The sequence below is a fragment of the Lycium ferocissimum genome, chromosome 3 (genome assembly GCF_029784015.1).
Source record: "Lycium ferocissimum isolate CSIRO_LF1 chromosome 3, AGI_CSIRO_Lferr_CH_V1, whole genome shotgun sequence".
Taxonomy (NCBI): domain Eukaryota; kingdom Viridiplantae; phylum Streptophyta; class Magnoliopsida; order Solanales; family Solanaceae; genus Lycium; species Lycium ferocissimum.
This window is the reverse complement of record NC_081344.1, coordinates 68399337-68417768: the sequence shown is the minus strand read 5'-3', so window position 1 is coordinate 68417768 and position 18432 is coordinate 68399337. Positions and strand designations below refer to the sequence as shown.

The window sequence follows — 18432 nt, the reverse complement described above, 5'->3', positions numbered from 1 at the left end:
TAAAATATATTTTTAGCCTTTTCAAAATAATTCCATTTTCTAGTCATTTTTCAACTAATATCAGCATATGTATATAATATGTATCATTATTGTATATGTATCACTACTGTATATGTATTAAAAATGTATCATACATATAGAAACAGTACAATTGTTATATAGAATATGTATCCCTACCGTATATGTATAGAAAATATATCATTGTCGTGTAATGTGTGTAAATAAATGTATAATAAATATATAATGTTTGTAAAAATGTATAACACTAATGATACACATATTATACATTATTTAGATAGGCAAGGATTTTCGGAGAAAAAATGAAGACCGCCGAAATTTTTTTTTGCCAGATCTCTATCGAACGGCCATAAATCTGATGATTTTACTGCATAGTTTGATATTATCTCTTTATTTTTCACCCGTGTGAAGTTGTTTATCTCGTACGGAACCCTAAAACGCGGATTCCCTAACCATTGACCAATAGAAACCCTAATCAGCACTGGGGACGTTATCTTCATCAACGACTACACGGTAGTGGAGACCGGGTCTAGGCTTGAGCTCTACAAGGTGAATGGATGGCAAAGGAATGATGTCTCCGAAGAGATCATCGCCGTCGGAGACGCTTAGCATGTTGGACGATTTGGAAGAGATCATCGCCAACAGAGATGGCGGAGTTTAATTTCGCTGGAGATGGAAAAGCAACGATGTTGACGAAGAGACGGCAACGGAGAAGACACAGATACTCAATATCGATGACGGCAACTAGTGAAAAGTAGGAGAGAGAGAGAGTGCTAAGTGAAATTTTAGGTTTTGGTTAGAGCTTGTTTTTAGTTTGGGCTTGAGGACTATTTGCGGCCATTATCTTAAAATGGGGCCTTTTTGGGCTTTTCTTTTTACTGGTGGCCACACCATGTCTTTCTTCCTCGAAGAAATTGCACGGTTTTCCCTTCAAATGGACTGGTCTTTAATTTCTCCCCTTTAAAATCGAATTTATGCCTACCGGGTATAAGTTCTTTAGAAGCTAAAGTCATGTGAGGCTACAATTTGTGGGGTATTATGATACAAAAATATAAACTTATGCCCAAAATATTTTTTTTATTATAAGGGGCATAAAATAAGGACAAAAGTGCAAATGACCCCTGTAGGTCTTGTTGTTGCACTTATGTGTAAAGTAGAAATGACACCATTGAGCCCCTTTCAACATCTTTATTTAAAATGTATCTAATTGTTACAAATTATTTGAAGTTTAGTCAATTTTGCAACTATCATACTATTAATAGTGGTGATGGTTCTCCTTAATCTTCTTTTGACCTTCAAGTCAACTTCAAACCTTCGGGTTTGAAGTTGATTTTGAGACAGCTAAATTATATAAAGAAAATGCAACTTCAATTAGGGAATCCTAAAAACAATTATTTGTGGTAAAATAGGAAGTTGTGCACTTGTAAAAGTAGATATGTAATCTTAAAAATAAAATAGGTAATCTGCTACTACGGTAAAAATATTATGATAATGTCAAATTGCTTTACAATAATTAATTAATATATATATAAGAGAAAGGAATAAGTTAAGCTCAAAATTAGTAGGAAGTGAAATAGAAAAGCGAAAGGAATTGAATGAGAGGATAACAGATTCATGCAATTCAAGAGATGAAAAGTTAAAAGAAAGTAGATTGCAACTAAAAGTTGAAGATACATATCCAACATCAATAATTTTTTTTTCTCATCCAATGTTCGATACCCGCATTGGAACCCGACTATATTCGGATTCGCGCCATGTAAGGCCCCATCCGGGGGAAGCCCTATCAAGGATTTTTCCATACTCAAGGCTCGAACCCGAGACCTCTGGTAAGTGAGGAGCAGGCCTATCCGCTGCACCCATAGGCAAATCCAGGAATTTAAGAGGATGGGTTCACCATCAGGGGCGGAAAGGTGTTCGCCCAAACACCCTCGAAAAATACACATTATATATATGGTAATATTTTTATTTTTTATGCACATATATAAATTTTGAATCTCATAAACCAAAGACTACAAGTTGGCTCGGTGGTTTAGGAGGTTCAAAATTTACTTTGTGGTTCCAAGTTCAAATCTCAAGTACTACATTTTTATTTGCATTAGAAGAAGGGAAATGAAGAAATAAAAGGAACAGAACGTGCAGCAAAAGTTAATATTAGATATATTTATAAGAACTATACACATAATATAGTGAATTTAGTCGGGTGACCATGTATTCACGTGACCCATTTATTACACATAAATTCGCCCCTGGTTGCACCACATCCTTCGGTGGTAACATCAACATTTTTTGATCTCTTTTAACTGATATTCCTTAGATCGGTATTGCTTTTAAGTAATATACAATTTATAATCCGATGGGTTTTCTTTGATTCTCTTTAATTAATGATTAGAGTAGTCATTTGTATTTTCAATTGGGCCTTGCTTTATCCTGTATTACTTCTTTAATAGACTAAACACATGTAATATTTTATCTGCTTATGCATTTATGGCACAAGACTTTGCAACTCAAGTTGCGTTATATACTCATCACCAATGTATCGTAGAATTCATCATGTATGAGTTGATTGAACCATTTTTTTAAAACTTTTCTATATACATAAATTAAACAAGAAAAATATTTGATTCATTACGCAATAACTGGCATACGCCATCGAGTCGAGGTGACATTATTAGCAAGCCAATACAGTCTATTGTTAGAAGAACCTTGCATGTCAGCCACCTAGTAATTTTTTATTTTTTTTTCTATTTAGATTATAAGTCTTCATAAGAAATTATTTTATATTTTGTTTTCATATTAAAATAAATAATGACCAGATTGGACAATGAACCACCATGATGGATACGTGGCTAAAAAAGATACTCTTACATTTCTATTATATACTAGTTACAGAAGGCCCGTGCAAACTCATAATATAAAAATAGAAATTCTTATTAAATATGTATAATGTGACACATTTTCTACCGCATAATTAATTTAATATATTTGCAGGTTAATGATATCTTATTGATAAGTTTTATAATTATTAAAGTTTTTTCGTCACACAATTAGATGATTTTTAATGAAAAATTTATTTATGAGGAAGAAAGTTAAGTAGAAAAATTAGCAAATCTCAAAGGGACACAATGACTCGATATCCTATACTAACATTGATTATGATAAAGTATGATAATTACAACTTGCAAAGCTCATAAATCAAAAAATATTTTCGTCTTTTTGTGAATTTGTGAGCGTGTGATTTTATTCATAGATAAAAATCGATTTGTTTTGACATTGATTAAATTTTCATTCATTATCTTGCATCAAAGGTTTATGCTAGTTATATGTGATTTTTCACCTTAGTTTCAGACGAAATTCAAGAAATAACCTATATTTATTAAATTGTACCTCAAGATTCAATAAAATTTAATTCTTCATGTATTCTCTATACTAAAAAAAAAAAAAATTAAATTTAGTTAACCAAGCAAGAGAATTTAAAGATAACCCGATCTCAATGAATGACATTGTCTTCACTTTTCAACACTATATGGCATCATTTAAAAATTGTCCATAACTTTTTTATTAGGCTAAAATTACATTCTTGAAAAAATTATCTTATAAAATAAAAAAGGACCTAAAAGTAATTAATTAAAAAGTTTAACATTAATTTGAAAACTTTTGTGAGGACTACAAAAGTCCTTTGATTCTCCCTTATATATAGTAGTAATAAGTGGCTAAGGAGGACCAACACAACATTACCAACTTGTACCAAAAGCCTTATAAATTGTACACGCCATGAATGCTTGTACCATAAGCTATATAACTTGTACATTTTACCTATCCCACGTGGACATATGTCATAGTATTTAATATTTATTCTCTTCTCATGTATAGACGTATGCACTTCAATTTTAATTCTCTGACACATTTATTTTCTCTGTGCACTTTTACTTGTTCAGTTTTGACTTTTCACGTTCTTGCTGAATATTTATTCTCTTCTCATGTATAAACGTATGCAGTTCAATTTTAATTGTCCTACAAAAATTTATTTTCTCTGTGCACTTTTACTTATTCACTTTTGACTTTTCACGTTCTTTTAGAATTAATAAATTCCACGTGGATATATGTTATTGTACTGAATATTTATTCTCTTCTCATGTATACACGTATGCACTTCAATTTTCATTCTCTGAGACATATTTACTTCCTCCGTGTACTTTTTCTTGTTCACTTTTGACTTTTCACGTTCTTGCTGAATATTTATTCTTTTCTCATGTATACATGTATGCATTTCAATTTTAATTCTCCGACACATATTTATTTCCTCCGTGCACTTTACTTTTTCACTTTTGACTTTTCACTTTATTTAAGAATTAATAAATGAAGTACTCCCTACTTCCCATATTACTTAGCCACATTACTTGACTTTTCACGTTCTTTAAAAACTAATAAATGAAGTACTCCCTTCGTCTCATATTACTTGACCCCATTACTATACTTGACTTTTCACGTTCTTTAAGAATTAATAAAAATGAAGTACTCCCTTCGTCCCATTATACTTGGCCACATTACTAAAAATATATGTCTATTTTTCTATTCTATCTTTTTCTTCTTCTTATATATAAACGCCCAAGGTGGATGAACACCATAACAATAAGTTGTATAAAAAGTAACTGAAATTGTACTCTAAGCAGGGACTAAAATGTCTACATTTCAAAAGTTGAACATTAATTCTATCTCTTGTGTGTTTATTTTTTAAGTCCCCACAGGTCCTTATTGTCTTAATTGTCTTTTATTTCCTTCATTTGGCATGTACTCCCTCTGTCTCAATTTAAGTTTCTACGTTTGACTAGACATGGAGTTTAAGAAATAAACATAGACTTTCAAATCTTGTGGTTCTAAATTAAAAATGTGTATAATATAATAAAATATTGTTTGAATCTTGTCATTATAAACTTGACATGTAGGATATTTGAATTGTCAACTTACTAGATATAAAAAGAGGCGGACATAACCAAAATAAGATAATTTATTTTTTATTTTTTAACAACAAACGCCCAAGTGGACGAACACAACAACAATAGGTTGTACAAAAAGCAACTGAAATTGTACTCTAAGCCAGGACTAACATGTATACATTTCAGAAGTTTAACATTAATACTACCTCTTGTATGTTTACTTTTTAAGTCCCCACGTGTTCGCAGTATCTCAATTGTCCTTTCATTTCTTTCATTTGGCATATACTCCCTCTGTCTTAATTTAAGTGTCTACATTTGACTAGACACGAAGTTTGAGAAATAAAGATAGACTATCTTGTGGTCCTAAATTAAAAATGTGTATAATGTAATAAAATATCCTTTCAATCTTGTGATTATAAACTTGACATGTAGAATATTTGAATTATCAACTTACTAAATATAAAAAGAGGCAGATATAACCAAAATAAGGCAAATTTTAACAACAATTGAGAAATTAAGTGAAAAAATAAGACGAAAAATAATAATATGGAGACTCACTAAGGAGAATCGTTGTATCCTTTGCAAAATATACAAACCATAAAGACTAACTAAATTGAATAAATTAATATATTTGGGAACAAGCGCATCGCATATAACATAGTTTGCTAGTCATACTAGAAAAGGAAGCACGGGCCCAATCACATTATCAAAAATAATTGTTTCCATTGCAGCATGTTCATTTCTTTTTTCGTTTGGCCCGTGCTTTTGAATGAATGTTATATGATGCTATTGAATGAAATTTGTAATGTACAATAATTATTGATTATCATATATCATTGTAGTGCTCTATGAGTTTGTGTTACCTCTTTGAGAGTTCTGTTTTGCTACCTTGCTGATAATGTAAATGCAGGATCAGATAAGTTTCACCTATATATCTTTTTTTCTTTTTATGTTTTTAAAAAACATTTATATAATCATGTCACTAATAAAATAATTATAAACTATAGTTAAAATTCACTAATATATGTGTTTAATTTGTATATCTAGAGAAAAGCCCAACTTATAGCATAACGTCAAGAACGTATTGTCATGGTTGTGTCACAAGTTGAGTTAAAAATATGTGCTAATTAGTTATGATGCAATGATAAGAGTGTCCGAAAATACCAAATTTTGGATAAATTTTTACCCGAAGATGAGCTTTATGCCTTTATTTCAAATTTTTGATTACTCGAATATTAATTTGTCTCCTAAGGAATAAATGTCTTTTAGCAAATTGAATTGCTCCACTCTAGGACTATTCCATTTTAAAATTAGGGAGTGATGTGATGTTACAAATTATTACTCCTGTAAGGAATGTTGTGAAGTAGTACACTGGTGAATTGTTGATTTTCATTCGAGCTAAGGTGCAAATATATCCTTCAATTTTGCGATTTAGAGCAGATATACCCCCATTAAAAAAGTAATGTATATATATCCTTACCGTTACAAAATGGTGCAAATATACCCCTGTCATTACAAAAATAGTGCAAATATATTCTTTTCGCTAACGGAAATTTTTTTTTAAAAAAAATCATTTATCTTATTTTTTAATTAAAAAAAACCATGTGGCTTTAAAAAAAAGTCTACCCATTTTTTTAGTAGAGATATTTTTCTAACGCCACATGGTAAATTTTTTGTTAGTGGGTCGTGTCTGGTTCGTTAAAAAAACTATCTTTGTGGCTTAAAAAAAAAAATTCTACCCATTTTCTTAAACGAACCAGACCCGCCCACCAATAAAAAAAAATTATCATATGACCTTAGAAAAATATGTCTACTCAAAAAAAATGGGTAGGTTTTTTTTAAAGTCACTGATATTTTTTAAATAAAATATAAACTAAATGAGTTTTTAAAAAAATTCCGTTAGCAAAAAGGGTATATTTGCACCATTTTGTAACGGCAGGGGTATATTTATGCCACTTTTATAACGGGGGTTATATCTACTCTAAATCGCAAAATTGAGGGGTATATTTACACCTTTTCCCTTTTCATTATATTATTGGTCATTGTAGAGTGAATATTTAAATTAAATCCAATTTAGAAAAGATATCATATATATTCTTTATCTTGCTATAGTGTTAAACAAAAAAGGCAAAATAAATTCATTTTGGGTTAACATCTTGAAGAGGAAGGAGAGGCATTGGGACAATTTGTGCATGGGACCTTTTCTAGGCATTTAAAGTCCTCAGATTGGCAATACTCCCTTCGTCCATAATAAATGCCACCTTATCCAAAAAAAAATTGTCTCATAATAAGTGTCACATTAAAAAATCAAGACATAAATTGGCTAATTTTTTTCAATTCTATCCTTGGACAATAAAGTAACATCTAAATGATTATTGAAAAAATCACATAGTGACTTGGTATTATTAGATTCCCAATGTCAAAAGGTTTACTTATTGTGTATACTCTAATCAAGAAGTAAAAGTAATTTATTTTTATTATATAGAAATAATTTAATAAAATTTAAATTGCATTATTAATTTTTTAATATGCGTGTTTTGACTAAAGTGACACTTTTTATGGGACGGGAGTACTTACTAAAACAGCGTGAACACATTTTAGTGAAATAAATAAAGAACAAAGGGCAGAAAGCTGACGGGCATGGCAGATATCTCTCTGAGATCACTCCGGGTGCCTTGTAGTATAGATATTGTTCTCCAACTTTCCAATAATTACCAAAAGATATATAGGCTAACTAAGCAATAAAAGTACAAACCAGGGGTAAAAATGGAGTAAACTCCCTACAAAGTCACCCATGTATTGAGAATTCTTTTATAAATATCACTTTTATTTTTTTTAGGACTACAATATCACTCAACTATTACTATTTTTCTCAGAATATACTAAACAAGCAAAACTCTCATTCTCTCTTAGTTGGCATGCCATGTCACATAAAATTCTTTTTTATTTTTGTTTTTAATAATAACTTTACTTGCCTCATCTAGAATCCATTTAACTCAACCCAACCCAAACCCCTTAACCAACCAACTCATGTCTTATACCCATTTAATCCGGTTAGAGAATATCAAAGAAGCGTAACTTTTATACCCGATTTTGAATTTCTTGCATTTTGCACCCTTACCAAATACTCCCATTTATGATTTGCACCCTATCCCCCTTTATTTTTATTTTTTTTAATGATGTGCACCCTAATCTTTGTATTTTCTTACACAATCATAAACTGACTTATTTTGTTTTATCATTTACGAGGGTAAAGATTTTATCCATTTTTCACTACTGACACTACTAATAGTTCGGGAAGTGCCTAGCTTGGGGAGAAAATTAAACAGTTCGCAAAATACAAAAGTTGTTCACCAGCCATTTTTTTAATTTTATCTTTAAAAATAATCACTATTACTACTAAAGTTTCCAATTTTTAGATGAAGCTACAAGATATTTACCGTGTAATTTCATCGATAAAAATAACATTTCTTTCAGTTACAATGACTGGAAGTGATTATGTATGAATCTTATCCGATAAAGTAGTCATTTAATTATTTAATTTGGCGCATGCACAGGTAAAAACTTATCTCCGCTATTAAAACAATAAATGTAAATTGATATCTTCCTTATTTTCAAAACAATAAAAGACTTATTTGTTTTATTACTTAGAAGAGTACTCTTGTAAATAATAAAACAAAATAAGTCTTTTATCGTTTTCAAGAAAATACTAAGATTAGAGTGCATATCGTTAAAAAAAATAGGATAGAGTGCGAATCATAAAAGGGAGTACACGTTGAGGGTGCAAAATACAAAAAATTTCAAAATTGGGTATAAGAGTTATGCTTCTATGATGTTTTCTCATCTAGTTAAATGGGTATAAGATATGAATTGGTTGGTTTATGGGTTTGGTTTGGGGTGAGTTGAGTTAAATGACTTTGATGAGTTAAATAGATTTATTTTTTAAAAAATAAAATCTCATGTGACGTGGCATGCCAAGTTGCCAACTAGGGGAGAAAGAGGATTTTGTGTGTTTAGTATATTCTGAAGAAAATACTGATAGTTAGGTGATGTTCTAATCTTAAAAGAAATAAAAGTGATATTTAAAGGCAATTCTCAATACACGGGTGACCTCTCAGGGAATTTACTCGGTAAAAATGAAACAAAAAGTGATAGATATGATGATGCCTGATGATATAAGCACAGGCTGATGATATAAGCAGAAGGCTAATTTAGTCAAAATCTCAAAAGTTTATAAGCAGCACAAAGGGAAAATAAAAATTAGACTAATTACATCACTCCATTTTACCTGAAGTGACCAAATTGTCCCTGAAATCCCAAGCAGGCATGTTGACCTGCTACCTGCTAGCTCCCTTTAATTAGATAGTAGAATACACTGACCAATAAATTTCACACATTCAACATAAGACAACCTCTTGTTGAAATAATATTTCTTATTTTCAAGTTATTGATTTTATCAATTATGATTTCTAAGTTTTAATTACTTGACCTTATAGTATAATAAAAGTTTTAACCAATTAAACTGCAAAATATTTAGAAAGAGAAGCAGAAATTCATCACAAAATTGGACTCAATATTATACTCAATGACGTTAAAAAATGGACAGTCTTAAATTTTTTTATCCTGTTTGTCTCATGGACAACCTTCAAGCTCAAAAAGTTTGTTGCCCATGATGACACAAAAATTTGGAACGGTGTTCTAACTTATACATATAATTGACAGATATTAGTCAAGTTTTAAGAATCTGGCACAAAATCGCCATTTTACATTTTGTGGGTCAAAAAATTTGCACCAGATGACCCATAAATCATTTGAGTAAAAAAGCTTTTTATATGACACTTTCTCCATTCTTTCTCCTAGAAGGTTTTACTCTCTCTAACTTCTTCCATTAAAACCTCTCCACTAGAAACGTGAATCTCTCAAAATAGATTCACTCGAATCACACCATATCTTTTTGTATACTGATTGTATCTTTTTTCTTAAAAAAATCTAGGGTTTTGCACTAAAAGTTTGGGATACATGGTTGCCACATCCTTTTGAGCTATTTTGTTGTAAATTCGATGGGAAAGAGCAGTTCTTCGAATTTGTTATGTGTGTTTAATGTATATTAAATATGCAATTTGATTTGTATACACATAATGTGTATAAAAAATTGTTTGTTGATCATTTGTATACATCAACTAAATTTATTATGTGTATTTAATATATATCAAATATGCAATTTGATTTGGTATACATATAATGTGTATAAAAACTGTTTGTTGATCATTCGTATACATCTACTGTATCCATGTAATGTATATTACGTTAAATAAGGGTTAAAAAGAATTCATTCCTATTTATAGCCACATCTTTTTCAGAGTTGCAACAACTATAAGGGTATCAAACTGCTAAGCCACACTATGAAAGTGTGAAAGGGTGGTGGAGTTGCGGGTGAGGAGGAGCGTGTCTATTTCGAGAATCAGTTCAGGCTCATGTCGAGACGCTCAACTACAAAAGTCATTCATCTTGTTAGGAGGCTGGTGGAGCAGTACAGGAAGAGGAAGAAGGACCTTCACATGGTGTTCATCGACCTAGAAAAGGCTTATGACAAAGTCCCAAGAGAGGTGCTATGGAGATGCTTGGAGGCAAAAGGTGTATAGGTATATACACTAGGGCGATCAAGGATACGTACGATGGAGCCAAGATCAGGGCAAAGACAGCGGGAGGAGATTTGGAGCACTTCCCAGTGATGATGGGGTTGCATGGGAAATCAACTCTTAACCTGTTTTTATTTGCTTTGGTGATGGATAAATTGACGCAGATAATCCAAGGTGAGGTGCCATGATGTATGTTATTTGCAGAGTCATAGCTCTGAGTGAAGTGACTCGCGACGGAGTTAACTCTAAACTGGAAGTTTGGAGAGAGACCCTAAAGTACAAAGGTTCAAGTTGAGCAGTATCAAGACAAAATACTTGGAGTGCAAGTTCAGTGCCATAGCGCATGAGTCAGGCGTCGAAGTGAGGCTTGAGACACTGGCCGTCCAAAAGGAAGTTTGAAGTATTTTGGGTCTAGTTTCCAAGAAAATTGGGAGATTGATGATGATGTCACACATACACTGTATTGGAGTAGGGTAGATGAAATGGAAGATGGCTTCCAGAGTTCTACAAAGTGGTGGTTACACCAACTATGTTGTGTGGGGGGGAATGTTGGCCAGTCAAGAAATCTCACATCCAGAAGATGAAGGTAGCGACAATGAGGATGTTGCGATGGATGTGTAGGCATACTAGGAAGGATAGAATTAGAAATAAAGTTATCAGGGATAAGGTGTGAGTGGCTTCGGTGGAGGACAAGATGTGGGAAGCGAGGTTGGGATGGTTCGGACATGTGCAAAGGAGATGCACAGAGGCCCCAGTCTAGAGGTGTGAGATGTTGGCTATAAATGTTTTCAGGAAAGATAGAGATAGGCTGAAGAAATATTGGGGAGAAGTGATTATACATGACATGACGTAGTTGCAGCTGACCGAGGATATGACCTTAGATAGGAGGTTGTTCAGGACAGGGATTAAGGTAGAAGGTTAGTAGGTAGTAAAGTGTTGTCTTGCCAATCCGTCCATACTAGTAGGCATAGCATTATGTTTGTAGCTTATTGCCTTTCAATTTCTGTTACTATTTGTTATCTATTGTACTTCGGTTATCGTATTAGTTTGATGTAGTTATCGTTTCTTTTCTACATAAAGCTTTGTTATGCTTTCTATTGTATTTTGCGATGACTTCTTTACTTCTGTTAATTCTTGTCTGAATTTTTTTGAAATGCCTTTTCTTGAGCCGATGATCTATCGAAAATAGTCTCTATACCTCCCAAGGTAGGAGTAAGATATGCATATTCTACACTCTCCAGATCTCACTTGTGGGAATATAGTGAGTATGTGTTATTATATTATATAGTCAACTCTTTGCTTAGTTACGTTAAATAAGGGATAAAAAATATTCATCCCTATTATTTAGCCGCCTCTTTGCTTAATTGGCTAAGTTGTGCCAATATTTTTAGGCCTACAATTTGCTACAATTTTTTAGGTTAAAAAGATTCAATAATAATATGTAGAAGTTGTACCATCTTATCAATTCCCCAACATATTAAACTTGAAGTTATATTAGTCCACAAGGTAAGCGGATCAAAAGTTTAAAATTACCCACTAAAAAATATTTTTGTCAATCACCCAAAGTCTCTCCACTCTAAATAATTTAATATCCTGACCCATAACAATCCTCGTAAAGTGTCCGCTAAAAAGAGTATTATTCGTATACTTTATTGGACGCGTGTCAACATAGGTGTCACGCTTGAAAAATGTAAAGCATCTATTTGTCACCCTTTTCCCTGACCATTAAACGTTGTTGAACTACCCTTCAACCATACGCTAGTTCACTTTACCCATAACACTTCCCAAGATGCTTCTCATTCGTCAGTCTCTAAAAAAGAAATAAATTTCAATTTTTACTATATACTACTTCCTCTGTCTTATTTTAACTCTTTTCACATTCATTATAAAAAATGATAACAAATACAAAATATAATTAGTTTACTCTCTCCAGTTTAAAATAATTGAGGATTAACCTCTAAAAGCTGATCCAAAATAATTGAGGATTTTAATCTATGAAAAAAAAAATCTTTTTTAAAATATTTATCCTTGACACATTCTTAATTCAATAAATAAATTTAATCATTGTTATAGTTTCAAAGCCACTCTTAATTAAAAATAGTGTAGTCAATACACGTCTGAACTTTTAGGAGTAAATGCATTCCTTAATACATGTGCTCAATTAGTTTGGACAGGTAGAATAAGCTACTCTTATTTATAATATTAAAAAGATAATTGAAAACAAATGCCAATACTCGGCTAAAATGTTGAAGAGAAAGATGCTCGGAATGGAAGTCACAAGAATATTTAAAAGTTGGATGATTGGAACATAAATTTCTTTTGAAAACAGTGTTGAAATATGTGATTAAAAGTCTTGAAAAACTTTTCAAACAAATATTTCATTGTTCTATTACTACTTAAAAATATAAAAAGCTCAATGCAGGTGTTTGAATGGTATTTAGCTAAAGTTGAGAATAAAATATAGAATATTTGAAAGTAATACTAACGTTAAAAAATTGTGATTAGATATCAGTATTTTCACCTTATTTCATTTGAGGAATTGCCGTAAGTTTTTCAATACTTTCGTAGTTTTTCCAATTCAACGTTTGCAAGTTCGAGTTGCTAAACAAAATCCCCAGGTACTTTAATATTGCTCATGACCAAATGAGTTCTATATTACCACGTTATCAACAATATTAAGAAAACCAAAACAACATTATCAAAGTAAGATAAATAATCACAAATCGAGAGCCAACCCGCACCCAGAACTACCAATTACCTCCAGAAAAGCACCAAGCATAGCATGCATTGCTTTGCTTTCTCAATTTTCAAAGACCAAATTTGAGTCCAACGAGGCAAAGGGACATTTTGATCAGACAAAAACTAAGCAAAGATCCTAAAAGAAGAGTACTAATTAATAAGCATAAATCATTATCTACTAGAAAAGAAGGTGTCAGATTAACTACAGACAGTGTTTTCACTGTACAAGATAAACTGGTCATCCCCAACCCATTAACACCTAGCTAGAGTTAACATTAGATAACCAGAATTTCATTGAAAGAACAAAAGCACAGAACAATAGTGTAATTAGCAAAAGTTACTCGCATTTAAGCAGGATCCATCCAGACATTTTGATAGACAAAAGAAAGCAAAGATCCAATAGAAGAGTAATAATAAGCAGAAGTCATCTAACTACTAGATAGGAAGGTGTTATATTAACTACAGCCAAGAGTTTTCACTGTTCAAAATCACGAATATGCCAAACTGGACCTCCTCCTCCAAAAAGCTAACCCATTAACACCTACCTAGAGTTAATATGAGAGTTTTTCATCGGTATTAGATAACCGGAATTTCATTGAAAGCAGAACAAAAGCACTGAACAAGAGCAGTTTCTTCTGTGATTACTCGGATTTTTTAACAAGGGAGCAAATCATCCAGACATTGCCATAAGGATCCTTCAGCTTTCCAACACGCCCACCGCAACAACCAGCAGCAGCAGCATCACCTTCGGCTATTTCGCCCTCAGCAACAGCGCCAGCAGAGACAGCCTTGGCTATAGCAGCTTCCACATCTTCAGTCTCCAAGCAGAAAACACAACCAGTCGAAGCAGTCTTCACACTGAATGATAATCAATAATAGCATCAGCTTAATGGCATGAAATGCCAGAAAAAAACAATCTACTGTAACTCGAACACGTATTGTTGTGTAGTTTCTAAACACATAGTATATTATAAGGGCAAATTACAGCCTAATCTACTTCACAAAATATGACCAAATGTATTGGTTTCATATACTTATACATGTAATGTACATAATCAGTATAACAGTACATATTGGCAAGTTTAAAGTTAGAAAAGAATAGAAAAATCATCTAGCAAGTTCTAAAACCACATACACACCAAGTATATATAAACGTAAATCCACTGATCAAATACGCCAAAATATTGGTCATCAAATCAAACAACGAGACACGGTATTAAAAAGGTGTTTGTTTGTGAGAGACTTTATAGTTTATTTCTTAAAATATGTTCATTTTTTCCTCAAAACAAGAGGTCAAAAACTTTGCACAATCAATCAAATACACTCAAAATCATTTCACATCAACAAATTCTCAAACCATATACGCAGAGGCGGAGCCAGGATTCGAAACTTGTGAGTTCCGGATTCTAATTCTTTAAAGCTACTGAATTCTTAATTAATAATTTGTACATATTTAACAATAAATTTAATACAAATATATGATTAGGACAAAAGTTACTGGGTTCGACCAAACCCACCCCCGAAGGGCCAGCTCCGCCCCTGCATATACGCAGTAATGAACGTAAAACACAGAGCAAATACACCTAAATATCAGTTACCGGATAAAACAAGTCGGCAGAACAATAAATATAGCGTTTGCTAGCTAGAACATTTTTGAAAGTTTTTCAAAATCAAAATCAAAAAAAAAAAAAAAATTAGTTACAGCTGTATTGCCTTTTTGTCAACACTTACTACAGAAAACACTCTGAAAAATTTGACAAACATTTACTGTTCTTTGAAATATCTACAACTCATTTTCCTTTTCCACAAAAAGTTTCACCAAAAAGTTTAACAAAATATTGTTTAAGAAATTCAGTTTACAGCCTTTTACATCATAGATCCGAAGGTTCTAGAAACAATAAAGTTTACTGTATGACTTTTAGTCAACACATTTTCCAGAAAAAAATTCAAAATATTCAACCACTATCATTTACTGTTCATCAAAATGTTGTTTCAGAAACTCATTTTACAGCCTTTTACACAACAGATCGGAAGGTTCTAGAAACAAAAACGAAAAAAATCAAACAAAAAACATGCAAAGCAAGTAAAAGCGAAGAAATCGAGCAAATAACACGTAAAAACAAGTTAAGAAAAAGGTAAAAACAACTTCAGAAAAGGTAAATCAAAGAGACGAGCAAATGACATACAAAAACAAGCCAAAAAAATGGTAAAAACAAGTAAACAACACAAATCGAAGAGTCGAGCAAATAACATACAAATACAAGCCAAAAAATGGTAAAAACAAGCCAAAAAGAAAGGTGTAAAAACGAAGAAATCGAGCAAATAACATGCAAAAATAAATAAAAAAGGTAAAAACGAAGAAATCGAGTAAATAAAATACAAAAACAAGCCAAAAAATGGCAAAATAATGAAATCCACCAAATAACATGCCACAAAAAAAGTAAAAAAAAAAATGGGTAAAATCGACGAAACCGAGCAAATAACATTCAAATAAAAGTACAAAAACAAAGGTTTAAAAAAATTTAAAAATACGTACGGAGCAAATAACATACAAAAACAAGCCAAAAAATGGCAAAACAAAGAAATCCACCAAATAACAAGCCACAAAAAAGAAAAAAAAAACATTGGTAAAATCAACGAAACCGAGCAAATAACATTCAAATAAAAGTAAAAAAAAGGTTTAAAAAATTTTTAAAATACGTACGGAACAAATAAATACAAAAACGAGCCAAAAAAAATGGTGAAAAACAAGGTAAATCGAAAAGTCGAGCAAATAACATACAAAAACAAGCCAAAACATGGTAAAAACAAGCAAAAAAAAATGGTAAAATCGACGAAACCGAGCAAATAACATTCAAATAAAAGTACAAAAAAAAAGGTTAACAAAAATTTAAAAATACGTACGGAGCAGTGGAGTCCTCATCAGTAAGATCAGCAACAAGGAAAGCAAATGAGCCAAGTTTGAGTTCAACGGACAAGATCAACGGTGTTTCCTGTTCAGCTTTCCTCTTCGGATGGTTGACACGTGTCACTTCCTCAGCACCAAACGCCGCTTTGTAAAACGTTACGGCGTCGTTTGCTTTCGGTGCTTCCACAAACAGCTGTGGCTTCACTGATGTGAAGACGACGACACGTGTCGAGTTCTCAGTGGCCCCTCCGTTTTGTGCCTCGGTAACTGAGCCTCCGTTTTGTGGTTCTACTGCTACTTCAGCCATTGTTGTTAAAACCCTAAGAGAGAGAAAAAATAGAAAACTTAAAGGAGAAGGAGGAAATAATAATGGAGAGAAATGCAAAGTGAATTTTGGAGAAAAGTAGGAGAAATGGTGATGGGTTGTTACGGTATTTATAGGAAGTGGAGAACTGGAAACGTTTAGTGAATTTATTGGATAATTGCAAATTTGGTCCTTTGATTGTTAGTAAAGGGTTTGTTTTGGTCTTCGTAACATTTCATTGAACACATTAAACATTTAAATTGCTTTAGAGGTTGGATTGGCTTATTTTTGGTGCTCTTAAGCCAAATTAATTTTTCGTAAGTACTTTTATGGTGTTTTGGTACAATAAAATAAAATTATTTTAAAGTTAAAATGATAAAAATAAGTCAAAAGTCAATAAGCTAGAATTTCTAACTTATAGCTTTTGGCTTATAAGTCAAAAGTCATAAGTCCATCGAAATGGCCTATAAGTAAGCGTTTGGCCGATAAATTCAAATATTTTCCCGTTTATTTGGAATTTTGAAGATGGAGTTTTGTTTGATTATAGTTTTTGTAAAGAATATTTGGTTGCTGAAAGTGAGGAAAAATAGGAATTTGGATATTTTTTAAATTTTAAATTGTATTTGAAATTTTCATGGTCAAACGCTGATTTTGAAATAAAATAAAAAATAATTCCGGAAAAAGGTGAAAATTTCTCATGGCCAAAGGGGTAAATATGTAATTAACCCCTTTATATTGGAAACATGCCATATAAATATTATTTAGTCCCTCCATTTCATTTGATATGACATTTATTGAGTCGGAATGAAATTTATGATTTTAATTTGATTATTTTTTTATTTTAAATGTAAATAATTTTTAAAAAATAATTTTTTAAAATTTTGTTTTGTAAACTAATCTCACTAAATTCTAAAATTTACATAGTTTCTAAAATTTTGAATTTCTAAAAGCTGCTGAAAGTCATATTATAGTGTTAGACATTTCATCACATAACGAGTATCGTATAAATTAAAATGAATAGAGTGAATATATTGATTTTTAAAAAAAAAAAAAAAAAAACAGGGATCGAAAGAGGTAGTTATATAGAGTAAATACCTACACCAATTTTAAGAATTTGAATAGGTAGATGAATTTAAATTCTTAAAGTTGTAGAAATTGTATATTGGTGTCACGTAGTTTCCAACATCTTAGTGTTAAAAATGTGTCATTTGAATTGAAATAAATAGAATAAGATTGTGTCATTTGAATTGAAATAAATAGAATAAGATATTATGTAGTAGCAAAAATTTAACAAAACATAGGGTATTTACATAATTTAGTAGTTTTATCCATTAAATTTATAAAGGCAAAATACATCGAATCACACTTAAACTATACCCAAAAAGTAGAATTCACACTCCAACTAATCTTACGACATAAGGTTTATTATTCTTTGAATGGAATTAATCAAGGTATAAAACGACATTTGCTCCATAAACATGTCAACCCACTCGAAATACAATATATTTATACTTTTTACTTTTTTTTTTTAATTCACACTTGTTTTTTTTATTCACAAAATTAAAGTAAAAAATGATTTTTAATTTTTAATAAAAAAACTGATTTTTCATCTTCTTCTTCATTTCACCACCCAACGGCCCACCCCTTTTCTTCTTCATTTCACCATCCGCCCCCCACTCCTCCGGCCCACCCTCTTTCTCCTCCACCTTCACGCCACCCCTACCCCCAAACCCTTCTTCTTCATTTCGAAAGACCACCTTCACGCCACCACCACCTCCCTACCCCCACTTCTTCTTTTCATTTTTTTCATCCTAGCCATTATCTAACAAACCAATTTCGACTAACAAATCACCAGCAAACAAAAATTTCAGATTCAAAATTGGTAACCCA

General features: G+C 31.8%; 1 protein-coding gene and 1 long non-coding RNA gene across 2 annotated transcripts; one reads left to right on the top strand and one right to left on the bottom strand.

The window, feature by feature from the left end:
* Positions 1 to 13754: 13754 nt before the first annotated feature.
* On the bottom strand, positions 13755 to 16629 carry LOC132050526 (uncharacterized protein At5g48480). The gene is made up of 2 exons (XM_059441796.1): positions 16235 to 16629; positions 13755 to 14188 (listed from the first exon to the last, which is right to left on the bottom strand). The coding sequence occupies exons 1-2, from the start codon at positions 16543 to 16545 to the stop codon at positions 13972 to 13974; spliced, it is 528 nt and encodes a 175-aa protein (XP_059297779.1). The 5' UTR covers positions 16546 to 16629; the 3' UTR covers positions 13755 to 13971.
* On the top strand, positions 15139 to 15839 carry LOC132050527 (uncharacterized). The gene is made up of 2 exons (XR_009413441.1): positions 15139 to 15627; positions 15679 to 15839. It is a non-coding gene; the product is annotated as an uncharacterized LOC132050527 (long non-coding RNA).
* Positions 16630 to 18432: the final 1803 nt, after the last annotated feature.

Coding starts and splice junctions, on each gene's coding strand:
- LOC132050526 (XM_059441796.1), bottom strand. CDS start 16,545: ATGGCTGAAGTAGCAGTAGAACCACAAAACGGAGGCTCAGTTACCGAG. Junction 14,189..16,234: donor GATGAGGACTCCACTGCTCC/GTACGTATTTTT, acceptor ATTATCATTCAG/TGTGAAGACTGCTTCGACTG.